The 14,496-nt window shown below is 51.4% G+C and overlaps 1 protein-coding gene across 1 annotated transcript; it reads left to right on the top strand.

Moving 5' to 3' along the window:
• The first annotated feature begins 423 nt into the window (after nt 1-423).
• Nucleotides 424-13,511, top strand: WISP2 (WNT1 inducible signaling pathway protein 2). Its single transcript, XM_011997624.1, has 5 exons — nt 424-740; nt 905-989; nt 5,389-5,605; nt 10,435-10,689; nt 12,789-13,511. The coding sequence occupies exons 2-5, from the start codon at nt 930-932 to the stop codon at nt 13,007-13,009; spliced, it is 753 nt and encodes a 250-aa protein (XP_011853014.1). The 5' UTR covers nt 424-740; nt 905-929; the 3' UTR covers nt 13,010-13,511.
• Nucleotides 13,512-14,496: the final 985 nt, after the last annotated feature.

The raw sequence follows: 14,496 nt of genomic DNA, 5'->3' as shown, positions 1-14,496 counted from the left end.
CTCTTTTCTTGGCTTTCTGAAATGGCACCTCCATCAGAAAGCGTCCCATACTCTTGGTCTGAGCAAGGGACCTTGCCTGGTATTCCTGAACTTCCACCTGCTTTCCCTCTGTTTTCTCCCTCTCTGGGCCTTGTCCTCAGGTCAGTGTTATGCCTTCAGCTCCTGCAGAGGTGACTTCAGAGGTGGCTGAATGAAACCAAATGGATTTGGCTCGACCCCATCATCTAGCAGTGCCCAGCAAGCACCGGCACACAGTAGGTCCAGCCTGCCCGGACTCGCCCACCACGGGCCCCCTTCCAGAGCTGGGAGGCAGGCCAAGGGAGGTCCCTTATTGCCAAGAGCAAACAGGCCGCCGAGGGAAGTTTTGCTCTGGGTCACACCCGCCTCTGGGTGGCTGCCAATCTGCCTGCCAGAAACCGCAGGCTGGGCCGCGGCTACCCAGAGTCAGGGCCACGGAGCTTAGGAGACCTTGGGTCAGCTCTGCAAAGGGGGTGTTTACGGAATGCTTCCGGTATCTGCAGCACCACTGGGGTTCGGACAGGGGTCTGGGATAGGGCTTCGCAACTACAGCAGGGCTAGGACCCTCTTGGGCTGGGAGGAGATAGGAAGGCCCCTGCAAGCTGTCACAGGCTCTTGGTGCTGGCACTGGCTCGGGCTTTCACCCACACACACGCACGCACACACACACACACGCACACAGACAGGCACCCCCTTGGTGGCCTTCACAGTTTCACCTTCAGGTAAATGGGCTCATCCTTTGGGCCATGTGGATGGGAAGCAAAGCAAGGAATGAAAAAGCTAGTGTGTGTGTGTGTGTGTGTGTGTGTGTGCGCGTGTGCCTGTGTGTGCCTGGGAGTGACCTCACAGCTGCCGGAACATAAAGACTCACAGGTCCGCCTCCCAGGCTCAAAGCTGGCTCTGCGGGGGACATGAGAGGCACACTGAAGACCCACCTTCTGGCCTTCTCCCTCCTCTGCCTCCTCTCAAAGGTAAGGAGGCCCGGGCCCTTGAATGCACTGCTGACTACTTGGGTGTGGAGGGGATGGGGATGTAAAAATCACAGCCAAGGACCCCCTTGGCAGAATTCCTCCAGGGCCCCACATTGGGCACAGTCTGGCCACCATGCCTAAGCAGGGCTTCTCTCCCTGGCACTCAGAGCTGCCTCCGGCCAGCCCTGCTCTGTGACCTCAGACACATGCCTGGCCTTCTCTGGGCCTCAGCATCTTCCCAGGTGAAGGGTATACAGTTTGTGAGGCCTTTGTGAAGGCCATTCAAGATCATTCATCAAACTTACCGGCAAATTAAGGAGGATTTTAATGTACCCTCATTATGAATGGGGGTACTGAAGACATGACATGCTTGGCCTGACTCTGAGCCAGCATTTGGATGGATACCTAGCTGATTGGAAGGTTTACTCTGCAAGGGCATCAATGCCGTTGGACTCTTAGGCAGTGAGTGACCCGCCCGCCCTAGCTAGAGGGGGACAGGAGACACCTCTGTGGAGTAATGACCTTCTCCCCGAATGCTGCATGGGACATTCACCAAAGAGCTTGTGGGACATCTACCTTGTCTAACATGCACAACAACCCCATAAGGAATTTTCAGTTAAGTGAGGCTCAGAAAGGGTAAGCAACTTGCTTAAAGTCACACAGCAAAGAAAGGTCAGAGCAATGGAGAAGGGCCACGGCGGAGCCCAGAACAGACATGGATGTAGGGGGAGAGGCACTCCAGTCTGTGCCTCCCAAAGCCCAAACTGGACCAAGGCAACAGCTGCTAAGCCTTGTCATCCCCTCGGCAAATGCTGAGTTCTCAGAACCATGGAATCGGCCCCACCACAAGCCACGATCTCACTGTATTTTCATGCTCCTTTGAGAAGCATGGGCAGGAGCTTCTCTCCCTCAGGCCCCAAGTCTTGGTGCCCGGGAAGGCTGAGAACCACACTGGCATCCTGCCCCGCTGTTTGTTCTTCCAAAGGGGATGGGTAGGACATGATGCCAGTGTGGGTGGCTTGGGTAGTTGGAATAGGGGACTTGGGGCTCTAGGAGGGAGAAGGGGTCCAGGATTATGAGAGAACAAAGTAAAGCTGTCCTAGACTTGCCATTAGGGTGAGACTTACGGGGCCATTCTTCCCTGGTCCTAGGAAGCAGGGACTGCAGAAAACACACAGGGACTTAGTCACCACGACATGGAAAGCCACAGCAACCTTCACAGGGAGAACTCTGAGTCTTCCAGGCTGACCGTTGGCTCCGGGGCTCCCGGCTGTGGACCGGGACAGGAGGCAGACACCTGGACACAAGCAAAACCACATCGATCAAGGACTGGCCAGGACCTCATTTAATCTCCACCATCACTCATAAACAGGTGTTCTCTACTCCACTTTACAGAGGAGAAAACTGAGCTTCACCTCCACCTTCCAAAGCCGTTCGTCCACGTGTTCAGTCACGTAGCAAGTCAGTGGCAGAATCTGAATGTCAACTCTTGCCCAAAAAACTCCATGCCCAGTGCTCCTGCCCCAGATATCATAAGCCTTGCCCCCTCCCCAACCCCCAGATATCACAGCAAGGCCCTGGGGAAACTGAGGCACAATGGGACAACTTGAGTTTGGGCCTTGGATGTCAACCTGAACTTGGATGTCAATCCTGATTCTGTCTCTTACTGGCTGTGTTACTACATGCTTTGAGCTCCAGTTTTCTCATCTTTAAAATGCGCGTAACGATGGCACCTCACATTGGAGGGGTAAATGAGACAATGGCACTTGGCACATGACATACATATGGTATCACATGGGATAATTGTACACTAGAATAGTTGATGTCATTAATAGCTTCTCCTGGGTATTGGGGCCTACAGAGTCCTGCCCCCTGACAAACATGGCCAGTAGAGGGGTCCACAGTGGGATCCTGGGTGCACAGCTGCTGGTCTATTTCCTGGCACTCCTGTTTTCAGGTGGGAGGGACCTGAGGGTCACTCCTGACAGTCCTCCCACCATTGCCCACAAGTCAAGGCAGCTGAACCTCTGACTTAGAAGGGAACCCCAAAGCCCAGACTGTTTCTATGTGAATCACTTGTGGATTTATGAAAATGCAGATTCAGGCCGGGCACGGTGGCTCATGCCTGTAATCCCAGCGCTTTGAGAGGCCAAGGTGGGTGGATCACGAGGTCAGGAGTTTGAGATCAGCCTGGCCAGCATGGTGAAACCCCGTCTGTACTAAAAATACAAAAAATTAGCCGGGCGTGGTGGCGCGCACCTGTAATCCCAGCTACTCAGGAGGCTGAGGCAGAAGAATTGCTTGAACCTGGGAGGCGAAGGTTTCAGTGAGCCAAGATCGTGCCACTGCACTCCAGCCTGGGTGACAGAGCAAGATTCCATCTCAAAAAAAAAAAAAAAAGAAAAGAAAAAAAAGAAACTGCAGATTCGGATTTGTTATATAAAAATCCGGCTTTGGATTTATAGAGGGGCTCCAGATGCTGCCTGTCTAACAAGCTCCCAGGTGGCGCTGCTGCTGCTAGTTCAGATCACACCTTGAGGGGCGAGGTCAGGCCATCGTCTCTCTAATCTGAACAGCCTGCAGTGATGGGACCCGCTCCCTTGTGAGGCAGCCAGACACCTAGCTCTGTGCGTTCATCTGCTACTCAGTGCTGTCTTAGTGGGGGCCGTGATCGCCTCCTACTTTGTGGCCCCCACCAGAGGCTGGTCAGCCAGTTTGCAATGGCTCCTAGTGGCCAGTGTGGGAGTTGCCAGGAACTGAAAGCAGGTTTGCAGGATTGTGGGTGGGTGGGCACTGGGCGGGGCAGGGGGTGAGGCAGGGCAAAGGGGTCATTGCCTGCTTTGGGGCTGCACAGGAGATACAAGGTCATTAGCCCCATCAATGTAAACTGCAAGTCTCCCTTCCTCTAGATAAAACCCTCATCCCCTAAGGATCCTACTAAACTCAAACTTGGGCCCCCACAGATGGGGCCACTGGAAGCATCTTGAATTATGCATCCTTCTTGGTTCCCACCTTCAAATGGGCGGACAGGGAGCCCACGGCACCTTGCTGTATGTTGCGGTTGTTTTTCTGATGTGGGTGGTGAGGGGCAGGCAGGTCACATGGGCTGATACCCTGACCCTGTCACTGGGGAGTGGGTGCCTGGCTTACGGACACAGTCTACCCCCACCCCGTGACCCTGAGTCCTCACTTGGGAAGCAGGACCTGGGACGCTCCCAGCCCTGAATCGAACACACTGACTTGTAGCAAGTCCCTGTCCCTCTCTGGAGCTCCGTTTCCCCATCTGTACCTGGCAGGCGGAGGAGGTTAGACTGGGTCAGAGGTGCTGCAAACCTAGCTGAGCTGCAGAAGCCGCTGGACAGCTTGTTAAAAATAACGATTCCAGGTCCCAGAGTCAGGGACTTCTGATTTTGTAAGCCCCAGAGTGGGTTGGGGGGTCTGTATTTTCCCAAGTCTCCTGGCTGATCTGGTGCACAGCCAGAGCTGGGAAGCTTGCTGGATGAATCAAAAGGCCAAAAACATCCATGATACAGTTCGATTTATTCGTCCTAAGATAAGTAGCCATATGCTGGAAAATGTACCAGCCCCTGCCATTTTCATCCTTGACTTGTTACTTTTGCCTTTCTGTAAGCTCCCAGAGGGCAGGCAGAGGCTGAGCCCTCTGCCATCATTAACAACAATGATCATCAAAGCTAAGTGCACTGAGCGCCTACTGCATGCCAGGCCCTGTGCTGAGGGTTTGCTGTGCAACATTTCACGTACTCCTCAGAGTAATCCTCTGAGTTAGATACTTCAAGGAAACTGAGGCTCAGAGAGCTTAAGTAACGTCCTCGAGGTCACTCAGCTAATAAGGGGCAGAATTAGAACTGGAAGTCCAGCCAGGTGCAGTGGCTCATGCCTGTAATCCCAGCACTTTGGGAGGCCGAGGCAGGTGGATTGCCCGAGCTCAGGATTTCAAGACTAGCCTGGGTAACATGGTGAAACCAGATCTTTACTAAAAATACAAAAATTGCTGGGCGTGGTGGTGGGTGCATGTAGTCCCAGCTACTTGAGAGGCTGAGGCATACGAGTCGCTTGAACCCAGGAGATGGAGGTTGCAGTGAGGCTGGGATTGTGCTACTGCACTCCAGCCTGGGCGACAGAGCAAGACTATTGACTCCAAAAATAAAAATAAAAAGTAAAGAACTGGAACTCTAGCCCAGAGTCCTTGCCCGTAACCACATGCCATGCTGCCTCTTAGGGCATGTTGTGGGACTACTGGCCTTCGAGGCCAGGTCTGCATGGCTCTGAGGCTAAGGTGTGGACCCCACACTGCCCAGCCTGGCAGAGGTGGCTGGTTGTGAGGGTCTCACTGCCCACCTTGAAAGCCCGTGGCTGAGTGAGGTCTCTGTCTCTTCAGGTGTGTACCCAGCTGTGCCCAACACCATGTACCTGCCCCTGGCCACCTCCCCGATGCCCACTGGGAGTAGCCCTGGTGCTGGATGGCTGTGGCTGCTGCCGGGTATGTGCACGACGGCTGGGGGAGCCCTGCGACCAACTCCACGTCTGCGACGCCAGCCAGGGCCTGGTCTGCCAGCCCGGGGCAGGACCCGGTGGCCGGGGGGCCCTGTGCCTCTGTAAGCAGGTTTGCAGGACTGAGGGGGGTGTGTGAGCGGGAGGTCAAGGCCGTGGTGTCCTGAATCAAAGTGCAGTCCTCCTCTATCTCCTTGGATGCTCACTTCAGGTACCCCACCCATTCCAGCTGAACTTGGTGGCCCAAAGCCCATTCTGTACTCCCTCCTCTCCCTTTTTGGCCTCTGCTTAAATCATCTTACTACCCCAGTAACCTTCCCCCATCCCTACCTGTCCAAATCATTGCCAACTTTCAAAGCCAGGTTCAAACACCTTCTCCCCTGAGAAGCCCTCCCAGATTCTTCAAATCGGATGCCACCATTCCCTTCTCAGGATCCTTACAACACTTTGAGGAAAATAAAAGTGCAACCTCTTATTTAGGGCATAATATGTGTCCAGAACTGTGCTAAGCACTTACTACACACGTCACATCATCCTCACAATAACCCTACGATGGGAAGTACTTTCAGACCCATTTTATGAATGAGGAAACTGAGGTTCACCGGCATTAAGGGACATGCTTCATGTCACACGGCATGGGACCGGATCCAACAGGCTCTAAGGAACATTTCATTCTGTCTTCACTCAGAGTAGGGGCCCTCGGAGCACTGCTGGAATCCTGGGTTTGCTATGTACTCACCAGTCACCCGAGCAGGTGACTTTCCTCACCACTCTTCTAGGCCTTGGTGTCCTCTGATGCTTTGGGGCAGGCTTTGCAAGCTGGCTCTAGTGACTTGGTGCCAGAGAATTCGTTGTCTTGGGAGGGCTGTCCTGTGCATGGTAAAACTTCTAGCAGCATCCCTGAACTCTACCCACTGTATACCAGGAGCACTCCCCGTCCCCCACGTCATGACAGTCTGTCTTCAGACAGTGCCAAATTTCCCCAGGGGGCAAAATCTCCAGTCGGGAACCATCACTTTCGAGAAATGCAAAGAGGCAAGAGATTGTTCTTCTTCTTTCTTTTTTAATAATAAGCCTTGTGGAACAATTTACCTCTTTCATTCATGTGCATGTCACACTTTTATAAAAATAAGAACGAGAGAGAGAGAGAGAAGCTCATGAATTATTGACAATTAATCTATTTATAGGAAAAGCATTGTCAAAAAACAACAGGCCAGGCACAGTGGCTCATGCCTATAATCCTATCACTTTGGGAGACTGAGGCGGGGGGACCACTTGAGCCCAGGAGTTCTAGGCCAGCCTTGGCAACATACTGAGATCCTATCTCTGCAAAAAAAAAAAAAATTAGCCAGGTATGGTGGCACGTGCCTGTAGCTACTTGAGAGGCTGAGGCGAGAGGCTCGCTTGAGCCTGGGCGACAGACCTATCTCAAAAAAAAAAAAAAGTAATAACTCCATGTGAAATGCTTTATTTACAAATATTGTAAGGATAAGGAGGGTGATTTGTTACACAGACTGAGGGATGATTGCTTGTGAAAATGTATCTGAAGAACAATTGAGATAAGTACCACTTTGCTTACAAAGCTGTTATTTACATTTGCCATGACACGTGTAAACAGCACCCACAGAGTTTATTTTACACTTGCACAAGCCCTTACCATGTGTAAGACACTGAGGGTTTCGCAAATATAAACTCATTTAATCTCACAACCACATGAGGTAGGTACTAATGTCACCCTTCTCTCTCTCTTTTTTTTTTTTTTCCTGAGACGGGGTTTCGCTCTTGTTGCCCAGGCTGGAGTGCTGTGGCAAGATCTCCGCTCACCGCAACCTCCGCCTCCCAGGTTCAAGCGATTCTCCTGCCTCAGCCTCCCTAGTAGCTGGGATTACAGGCATGTGCCACCAAGCCCGGCTAATTTTGTATTTTTAGTAGAGACAGGGTTTCTCCATGTTGGTCAGGCTGGTTTCAAACTCCTAACCTCAGGTAATCTGCCTGCCTCGGCCTCCCAAAGTGCTGGGATTATAGGTGTGAGCCACCGCGCCTGGCCCACCCTTCTGTTATAAATGGAAAAAAGAGGTATAGAGAAGCTAGGCAACTTGCCCAAGGTCACAAAGCTCATAACTAGCAGAGCTGAGATTTGAACTCAGGGAGCTGACTCCACAAACTCCATTGCTCAACTGCCTGACACGCAGCTGTTGAATAGTACATAGGCTGTGATTTTCGATAAGTGTATTAAGGGATTTTTCGTATTTCATCTTAATTCAGACTTCAAACACCGCAGGCCAAAGTGTACTTGGGTCCCTGGTCCTTCCTGCAACTCCCCACCTTAGTCTGTCAACATGGTGGGTGCTCATGAGTGCTTAATGATTTAAACTGATTTAAAGTTCACCGGGAACTGGTGAACCCCAAAGAGTCCAGCTAACACATCACAAAGGCTCAGTCTGGGGCTTTGCAGGGAACACGCTGCCAAAAACTTCTCCTATCACTCATTGAACGCCCTTCTGTAAGGGCCAACTCTGAGCTGCGAGACGTGCTACAGATTCACCATCGTGTAACAGCACATCCAATGCCGGGATCCTCATCTCCTGCCCCCCAGATCGGTCTCCCCCGTCTGTTGAAAGCATCTCCATGCTTCTCATGGCTCAGGCTCAAGACCTTGGAGTCATTCTAGATGTCTCTCTCTCTCTCTCTCTCTCTCTTTTTGAGATGGAGTCTCACTCTTTCACCCAGTGTGCAGTGGCATGATCTTGGCTCACTGTAACCCCCACCTCTTGCGTTCAAGCGATTCTCATGCCTCAGCCTCCCAAGTAGCTGAGATTACAGACTCCTGCCACCATGCCCAGCTGATTTTTGTATTTTTAGTAGAGATGGGTTTTTGCCATGTTGGCCAGGCTGGTCTGGAACTCCCCACCTCAAGTGATTCACCCGCCTCAACCTCCCTAAGTGCTGGGATTACAGGCGTGAACCACCACAGCTGGCCTAGACGTCTCTCTTTTCTCACCTCCCACATACCATCCACCAGCAAATTCATCATGGTATTTCCAGCATCCGACACTCCCGTCCCTTCTGTGGCTACCACCCTTGTCTGAGCCCCGTCATCATTGGCCTGGATTTTGCAGTAGCCCCATAATCATCTCCCTCCTTCTCTCCTTGCCCCTGGTCTATTCACAACACAGCAGAGAGCTCCTGCCAGATCACCTCCCTCCTCTGCCCCAAGCCTTCTGGTGGCTTCCCATCTCAGAGGAAAAGCCAAAGTCCCCACAGTGGCCTACAAGGCCCCACAGGATCTTGCTCCTGCTTCCTCTCTGACCTCATCTCCTCCTGCTGTCTGCTGCAGTCACATTGGCCCCTTGCTGTTCCTTAAATACCCCAGGCACACTCCTGCCTCAGGGCCTTTGCACTGGCTGTTCCCTCTACCAGCATTATTTCTCAGTGAGGTCTTTCCTGCTGGAGGATTAGATGAGCCAGGGGACTTACAGCATTTTGCCCCAAGCCTGGCACATAACAGATGCTATGTGGAAGCATAACCCACTCCTATATATTGAGCATCTGCTATGTGCCAGGCTTGGGGCAAAATGCTATAAGTCCCCTAGCTCATCTAATCCCCCAGCAGCCCTGTGAGCCAGGTACCAAGGCTCAGAGAGGCAAAATAACTTGCCCCAGGCCCCACAAGTGGGAGCCAGAGTTGGAACCTGAGTATGTGTGGTTCTGAAACCCCTGTGTGTGTATAGACCTACTGGAAGGTTTTCTCAGAAGATCTGGGAGAACCTGTTTGCTAATGAGTCCTTTCCCCAGACATAGCTCAGTGGTCACCAAAGTCTCACATACACGCTGTTCCTCATCTGCACTTCCTGAGCGGCTCACATGCCTCTCCAGCGCTCTTACTTCATTCTGTCTTGGAGATGATGCCCTCACACCTGTGCCCCCTCCCCAGGCTCGTAAGTCCCTCGAGGCAGGAACTGTCCTCTTTCTGTCTAGGAGCACAGTGGTTGGCACACAGGAGGGAAACAGTAAATACCTCTGGAATGATAAGGAGTAGGGCTATTTTATCAGTGTATCTCATGTGCCAAGCCTTATGCCAGCTATTCATTCAAGGGGCATTTCCTGCAGTGCTGTGTGTTACACCTAGGCTCTGAGCCCATCAGAGGGATGCAGAGATGCACACTGGCAGCCCCAGCCCTCAAGGAGTTCATGTCCAGTGGAGGAAGCGGCAATAACATCCATATCTTGAGGGCTTCATTGAAAGAGTGTTCCCTGAGCACTTAGGCCATGCCTAGCACTGTGTGCTAGAGGGTATGGACATGTCATCCCATGGAACCTGGAGGTACAGTTACCGAGCTCATTATTGCTGTTGTTCAGGCCACTCAGAGAAGTTAAGTAACTTACTCAAAGACACACAGCCGGCAAGTTAAGCCCTGACATGACAGTGATGACTACAACACAAGTGGACAATGACTTTGTTGCATGAAATCTCAGTGTGCATAGAATACTTAAACGTTATTAATATATAGTAACTATACTAACGATAATAAGCAAGGACATATGGAAGATCTCCTTTATGTTGTGATCATTACACCTGTCATTCCGAGTAGTCTCTACCACCTTGGAAAATAAGTACCATTATATCCCACCTTGCAAATGAGGACACTGAGGCAAGAAGAAGTGAAATCACTTGGCCCAGGTCCACAGCTAAGAAAGGGCAGAGCTGGGGGGTCAGTCCAGTCCTGTCTTCTTGCAATCCCTGTGCCAGGATGCAGGGTGCCCCAGCAGGCTGGTGGAGGGCTGGGGAGAGGTGCATATCCTGGGCTGGAGCCCTGGGCAGGGCTCAGCTACTGTGAGACCGCTGCCTCCTGCGGCAGGATCTGGGCAGCTCTGCAGAGAGGGCTGTGCCGCTTTGCGGGTCACCGATGGGGGTGCGGTTTCTCCTCCGCAGTGGCAGAGGACGATGGCAGCTGTGAGGTGAACGGTCGCCTGTATCAGGAGGGGGAGACCTTCCAGCCCCACTGCAGCATCCGCTGCCGCTGCGAGGATGGCGGCTTCACCTGCGTGCCGCTGTGCAGTGAGGACGTGCGGCTGCCCAGCTGGGACTGCCCCTACCCCAGAAGGGTCGAGGTCCTTGGCAAGTGCTGCCCAGAGTGGGTGTGCGGCCAAGGAGGGGGGCTGGGGGCCCAGCCCCTTCCAGCCCAAGGTGAGCGCAGCGCTGGTCCAGGTCAAGGGCAGGACTGCCTGGGGGCGCCAAGGGCCACCTGGGGGGTGAGGTGGGGCGGGGCTTCCTGGGTACCAGGACCCAGGGACACATCAGAAGCTGGGAGGGGCAGAGGCTGAGGAGGGAGATAAGAAAGAGGAGCGGAGGGCCGGGCGCGGTGTTTCGCCTCTGTAATCCCAGCACCTTGGGAGGCTGAGGTGGGAGGATCACGTGAGGTAGGGAGTTCGAAACCAGCCTGGCTAACATGGGGAAACCCCGTCTCTACTAAAAATTCAAAAATTAGCCGAGCATGGTGGCCGGTATCTGTAATCCAGCTACTTGGGAGGCTGAGGCAGGAGAATCGCTTGAACCCAGGAGGCAGAGGTTGCAGTGAGCCCAGATCACGGCACTGCACTCCAGCCTGGCCCACAAGCATGAAACTTCCTCTCAAAAAGAAGAAGAAAAGAAAGAGGAGTGGAGGGTCACCAGGCCTCCCACTTTAAAACCGATAAACAAAAAGCCACTGCCTTTGAGATGTGTAATTTAAAACCATAAATAATTAAAAATAAAAACTGGGTGACAGACTGGAGAGAGGAAAGATAGGTTAGGGTACATGAACCAAATTCTCACATTTCAGAGATATAATAGAGCTAAGCTCTTAGAATATATAATGTTACTGTCTTTATAATATATTGATACATATTAATAAAATATTATTAATTTATTGTTATTTGGGCTTATTAAAAAAGGAACTCAAAACTGAACCAGGCAAGGTGGCTGCTCTGGAATGTGGGCTGAGGGTGGGCTAGAGATGGAGAATAGACAGTTACCTCCCACCGTCCCACTATAAATCTTCAATTTTAGAGATTTTTGCTGTTGCTGTGTTGCTTTTTGAAAATTATTATCACATGAATGTGACTTTTTAAAAAAGGCAACTGAAAAGAGGAGGATTGGTTTCATAAATGCTGCTGCCACCCACAAGAGGTAGTCGAGTGTTTTGGGTCAGGTGCACGGTGTCCGCACCAGCCCCGCCACCCCCTTTTTGCTGTGTGACTCTGAGAAAGTTGCTTAACTTCTCTGTGTCTCAGTTTCTCCAGCTGTCCAATGGGGACAATAAGAGCATCCACTTCATAGCGTTGTGAGAACTACTTGAGTTTGTTCAAGTCAAGCAGCTGTAGCAGTGCCTGGCACACGGTACTGTATCAGAGGTAGCTGTTATTATCCCTGTGATGGAATATGATATATCCATTTAAATACATAGGAAAACGCGAGTAAGTTTGCCTTACGAATAAAAGCAGGATAAGAAGGTGTATTTCCAACTTAATCTCAACTAAGTGTGTCCCTATGCATGTATACAGGTATATCTACACATACACATGCATACACAGCCCACACATATGGGTAGAAGTCAGGGTTTCTTAACCTCACCACTAACGACAATCAGGGCAAGTAATTATTTGTTGGGGGGGCTTTCCCGTGCACTGCGGGGTGCTTAGCAGCATCCCTGGCTTCTACTCACCAGATACCAGTAGCATCCGCCCAAATGTGATGACCAAAACTGTCTCCAGATATTGCCGAACCTTTCCTGGGAGGCAAAATTACCCTAGTTGGGGACTACTGGTGTAAGACTAGAAGGAAGGACACCAAAATATTCACAGAGGGAGACTTGGAGCAGAGAAAAAGCTAGACCGTGGTAAACCCGCCATCTGGTTCCTGGCACAAGAATCCTGGAATCTTTAGCATCCTTGCCACTGGGTCAAAGCACTACTCCACACAGGCTGGGCACCCTCTGCCTGTAAAATGCTGTTTGTCCAAAGAGATGAGAAAGCTGTAGTTGACTGAGGGGCCATCGTGACCAGCAAACTCTGGTTGCCAAATAACTAATATTTATGGAAATCTTACAAGTACCAGGCACTGTGCTAGGCACTTCATGGCCATCATTTTATTCGATGCCATCCACTGTTAGGAAATTTACATAAGAAGAAACTGAGAAGCAGAAAGCTGAGCCATTTGACCAAGATTGCCGTGGCCGCTGGTGGGTGGGTTGACTGAGCTGCTGAGCCCTGGCTGCTCAGTGCTAACTCTTGTTCTTTCTCCCCTAGGACCCCAGTTTTCTGGCCTTGTCTCTTCCCTGCCCCCTGGTGTCCCCTGCCCAGAATGGAGCACAGCCTGGGGACCCTGCTCAACCACTTGTGGGCTGGGCATGACCACCCGGGTGACCAACCAGAACCGCTTCTGCCGACTGGAGACCCAGCGCCGCCTGTGCCTGTCCAGGCCCTGCCCGCCCTCCAGGGGTCGCAGTCCACGGAACAGTGCCTTCTAGAGCAGGGCTGGGAATGGGGACATGGTGTCCACCATCCCCAGCAAGTGGCCCTGTGCCTGGGCCCTGGGCTGATGGAAGATGGCCCCTGCCCAGGCCTTTGGCTGCAGGCAACACTTTAGCTTGGGTCCACCATGCAGGACACGATTAACACCCTGCCTGGTCTGCCTGGACCCCGAGGTACAGTGGAGGTGCAAGACCTAGTCCCCTTTCCTCTAACTCACTGCCTAGGAGGCTGACCAAGATGTCCAGGGTCCTCTAGCCCATTCCCTGCCTACACACACCGCTTATATCAAACATGCACACAGGCGAGCTTTCTCTCCAACTTCCCCTGGGCAAGAGATGGGACAAGCGTTCCCTTAATATTGAGGCTTCAGCAGGTGCTGGGCTGGACTGGCCATTTTTCTGGGGGTAGGATGAAGAGAAGGCACACAGAGATTCTGGATCTCCTGCTGCCTTTTCTCGAGTTTTGTAAAATCGTTCCTGAATACAAGCCTATGCGTGATCTTGTGTGTCAGGCCTGTGTTTTCTGAGAAAGCCCTCCCATTATCTGGGGCAGAATCCGGGGCGGAGTTCTCTGTGAACCTCACAAGGTGAAATCACACGGTCTTAAAGAAAGACAGAAGACAGGCCTTCAAGTGATCCATGAAACCCGATTCGTATTAATAATCATTAACTTTTTTTTTTTTTTTTTTTTTGAGACGGAGTTTTGCTCTTGTTGCCCAGACTGGAGCTGGAGTACAATAGCACGATCTGGACTCACTGCAGCCTCCCGGGTTCAAGCAATTCTCCTGCCTCAAGACTCCTGAGTAGCTGGGATTACAGGCGCGCGCCACCATGCTCGGCCTCTTTTTTTTGTATTTTTAGTAGAGAGGGGGTTTTGCTATGTTGGTCAGGCTGGTCTCGAACTCCTGACCTCAAGTGATCCGCCCGCCTTGGCCTCCCAAAGTGCTGGGATTACAGGCGTGAGCTACTGCGCCCAGTCAATAATTAACATTTCTTGAGCACCTACTATGTGCTAGGCACTAGCACTTTATACAGACCGGTGCTTCCCAGCGTTTTCGACCAGAGAAGAGCAGGGAGAATGAAGGCTGCCTCCTAGGGACTGGGGAGCATAGCCTGAAATCAACTAACCCAAGGGTGAAATTGTTTGAAGTCTCATGTTTTATCGTTTACAAACAACAACAACAAAAAAACAAAAACACTCAACACCAAATACATAAATTTTACATCTTCCTCCATGGTCTACCTGTGTTTGTTTAAAAAGTAAAACTGTATTTCCATTAGGATCCAAGCAGGAAATTAGAAAGCACTCTTGGTATTTAAACAGGGATTTCTTCTTATTGAACTAATTTTATTAAGGTATAATCTACGCACAGTTAAATATACAGGTTTTAAGCATATGGTTTAACGAGTCTTCATAATCATACACGCTCATGTAACCAACTCCTCAATCAAGGTATAAAACATTTGCATCATCTCAGGGAGTT

Source organism: Mandrillus leucophaeus, unplaced genomic scaffold (assembly GCF_000951045.1).
Source record: "Mandrillus leucophaeus isolate KB7577 unplaced genomic scaffold, Mleu.le_1.0 Scaffold544, whole genome shotgun sequence".
In the NCBI taxonomy this organism is placed as follows: domain Eukaryota; kingdom Metazoa; phylum Chordata; class Mammalia; order Primates; family Cercopithecidae; genus Mandrillus; species Mandrillus leucophaeus.
This window is presented reverse-complemented; position numbering and strand designations above follow the sequence as displayed.

Bases quoted from the DNA above. Each gene is read 5' to 3' on its own strand.
- WISP2 (XM_011997624.1), top strand. From the start codon at position 930: ATGAGAGGCACACTGAAGACCCACCTTCTGGCCTTCTCCCTCCTCTGC. The intron at 990-5,388 runs GTAAGGAGGCCC...CTGTCTCTTCAG, and splicing joins TCCTCTGCCTCCTCTCAAAG to GTGTGTACCCAGCTGTGCCC. The intron at 5,606-10,434 runs GTAAGCAGGTTT...TCTCCTCCGCAG, and splicing joins CCGGGGGGCCCTGTGCCTCT to TGGCAGAGGACGATGGCAGC.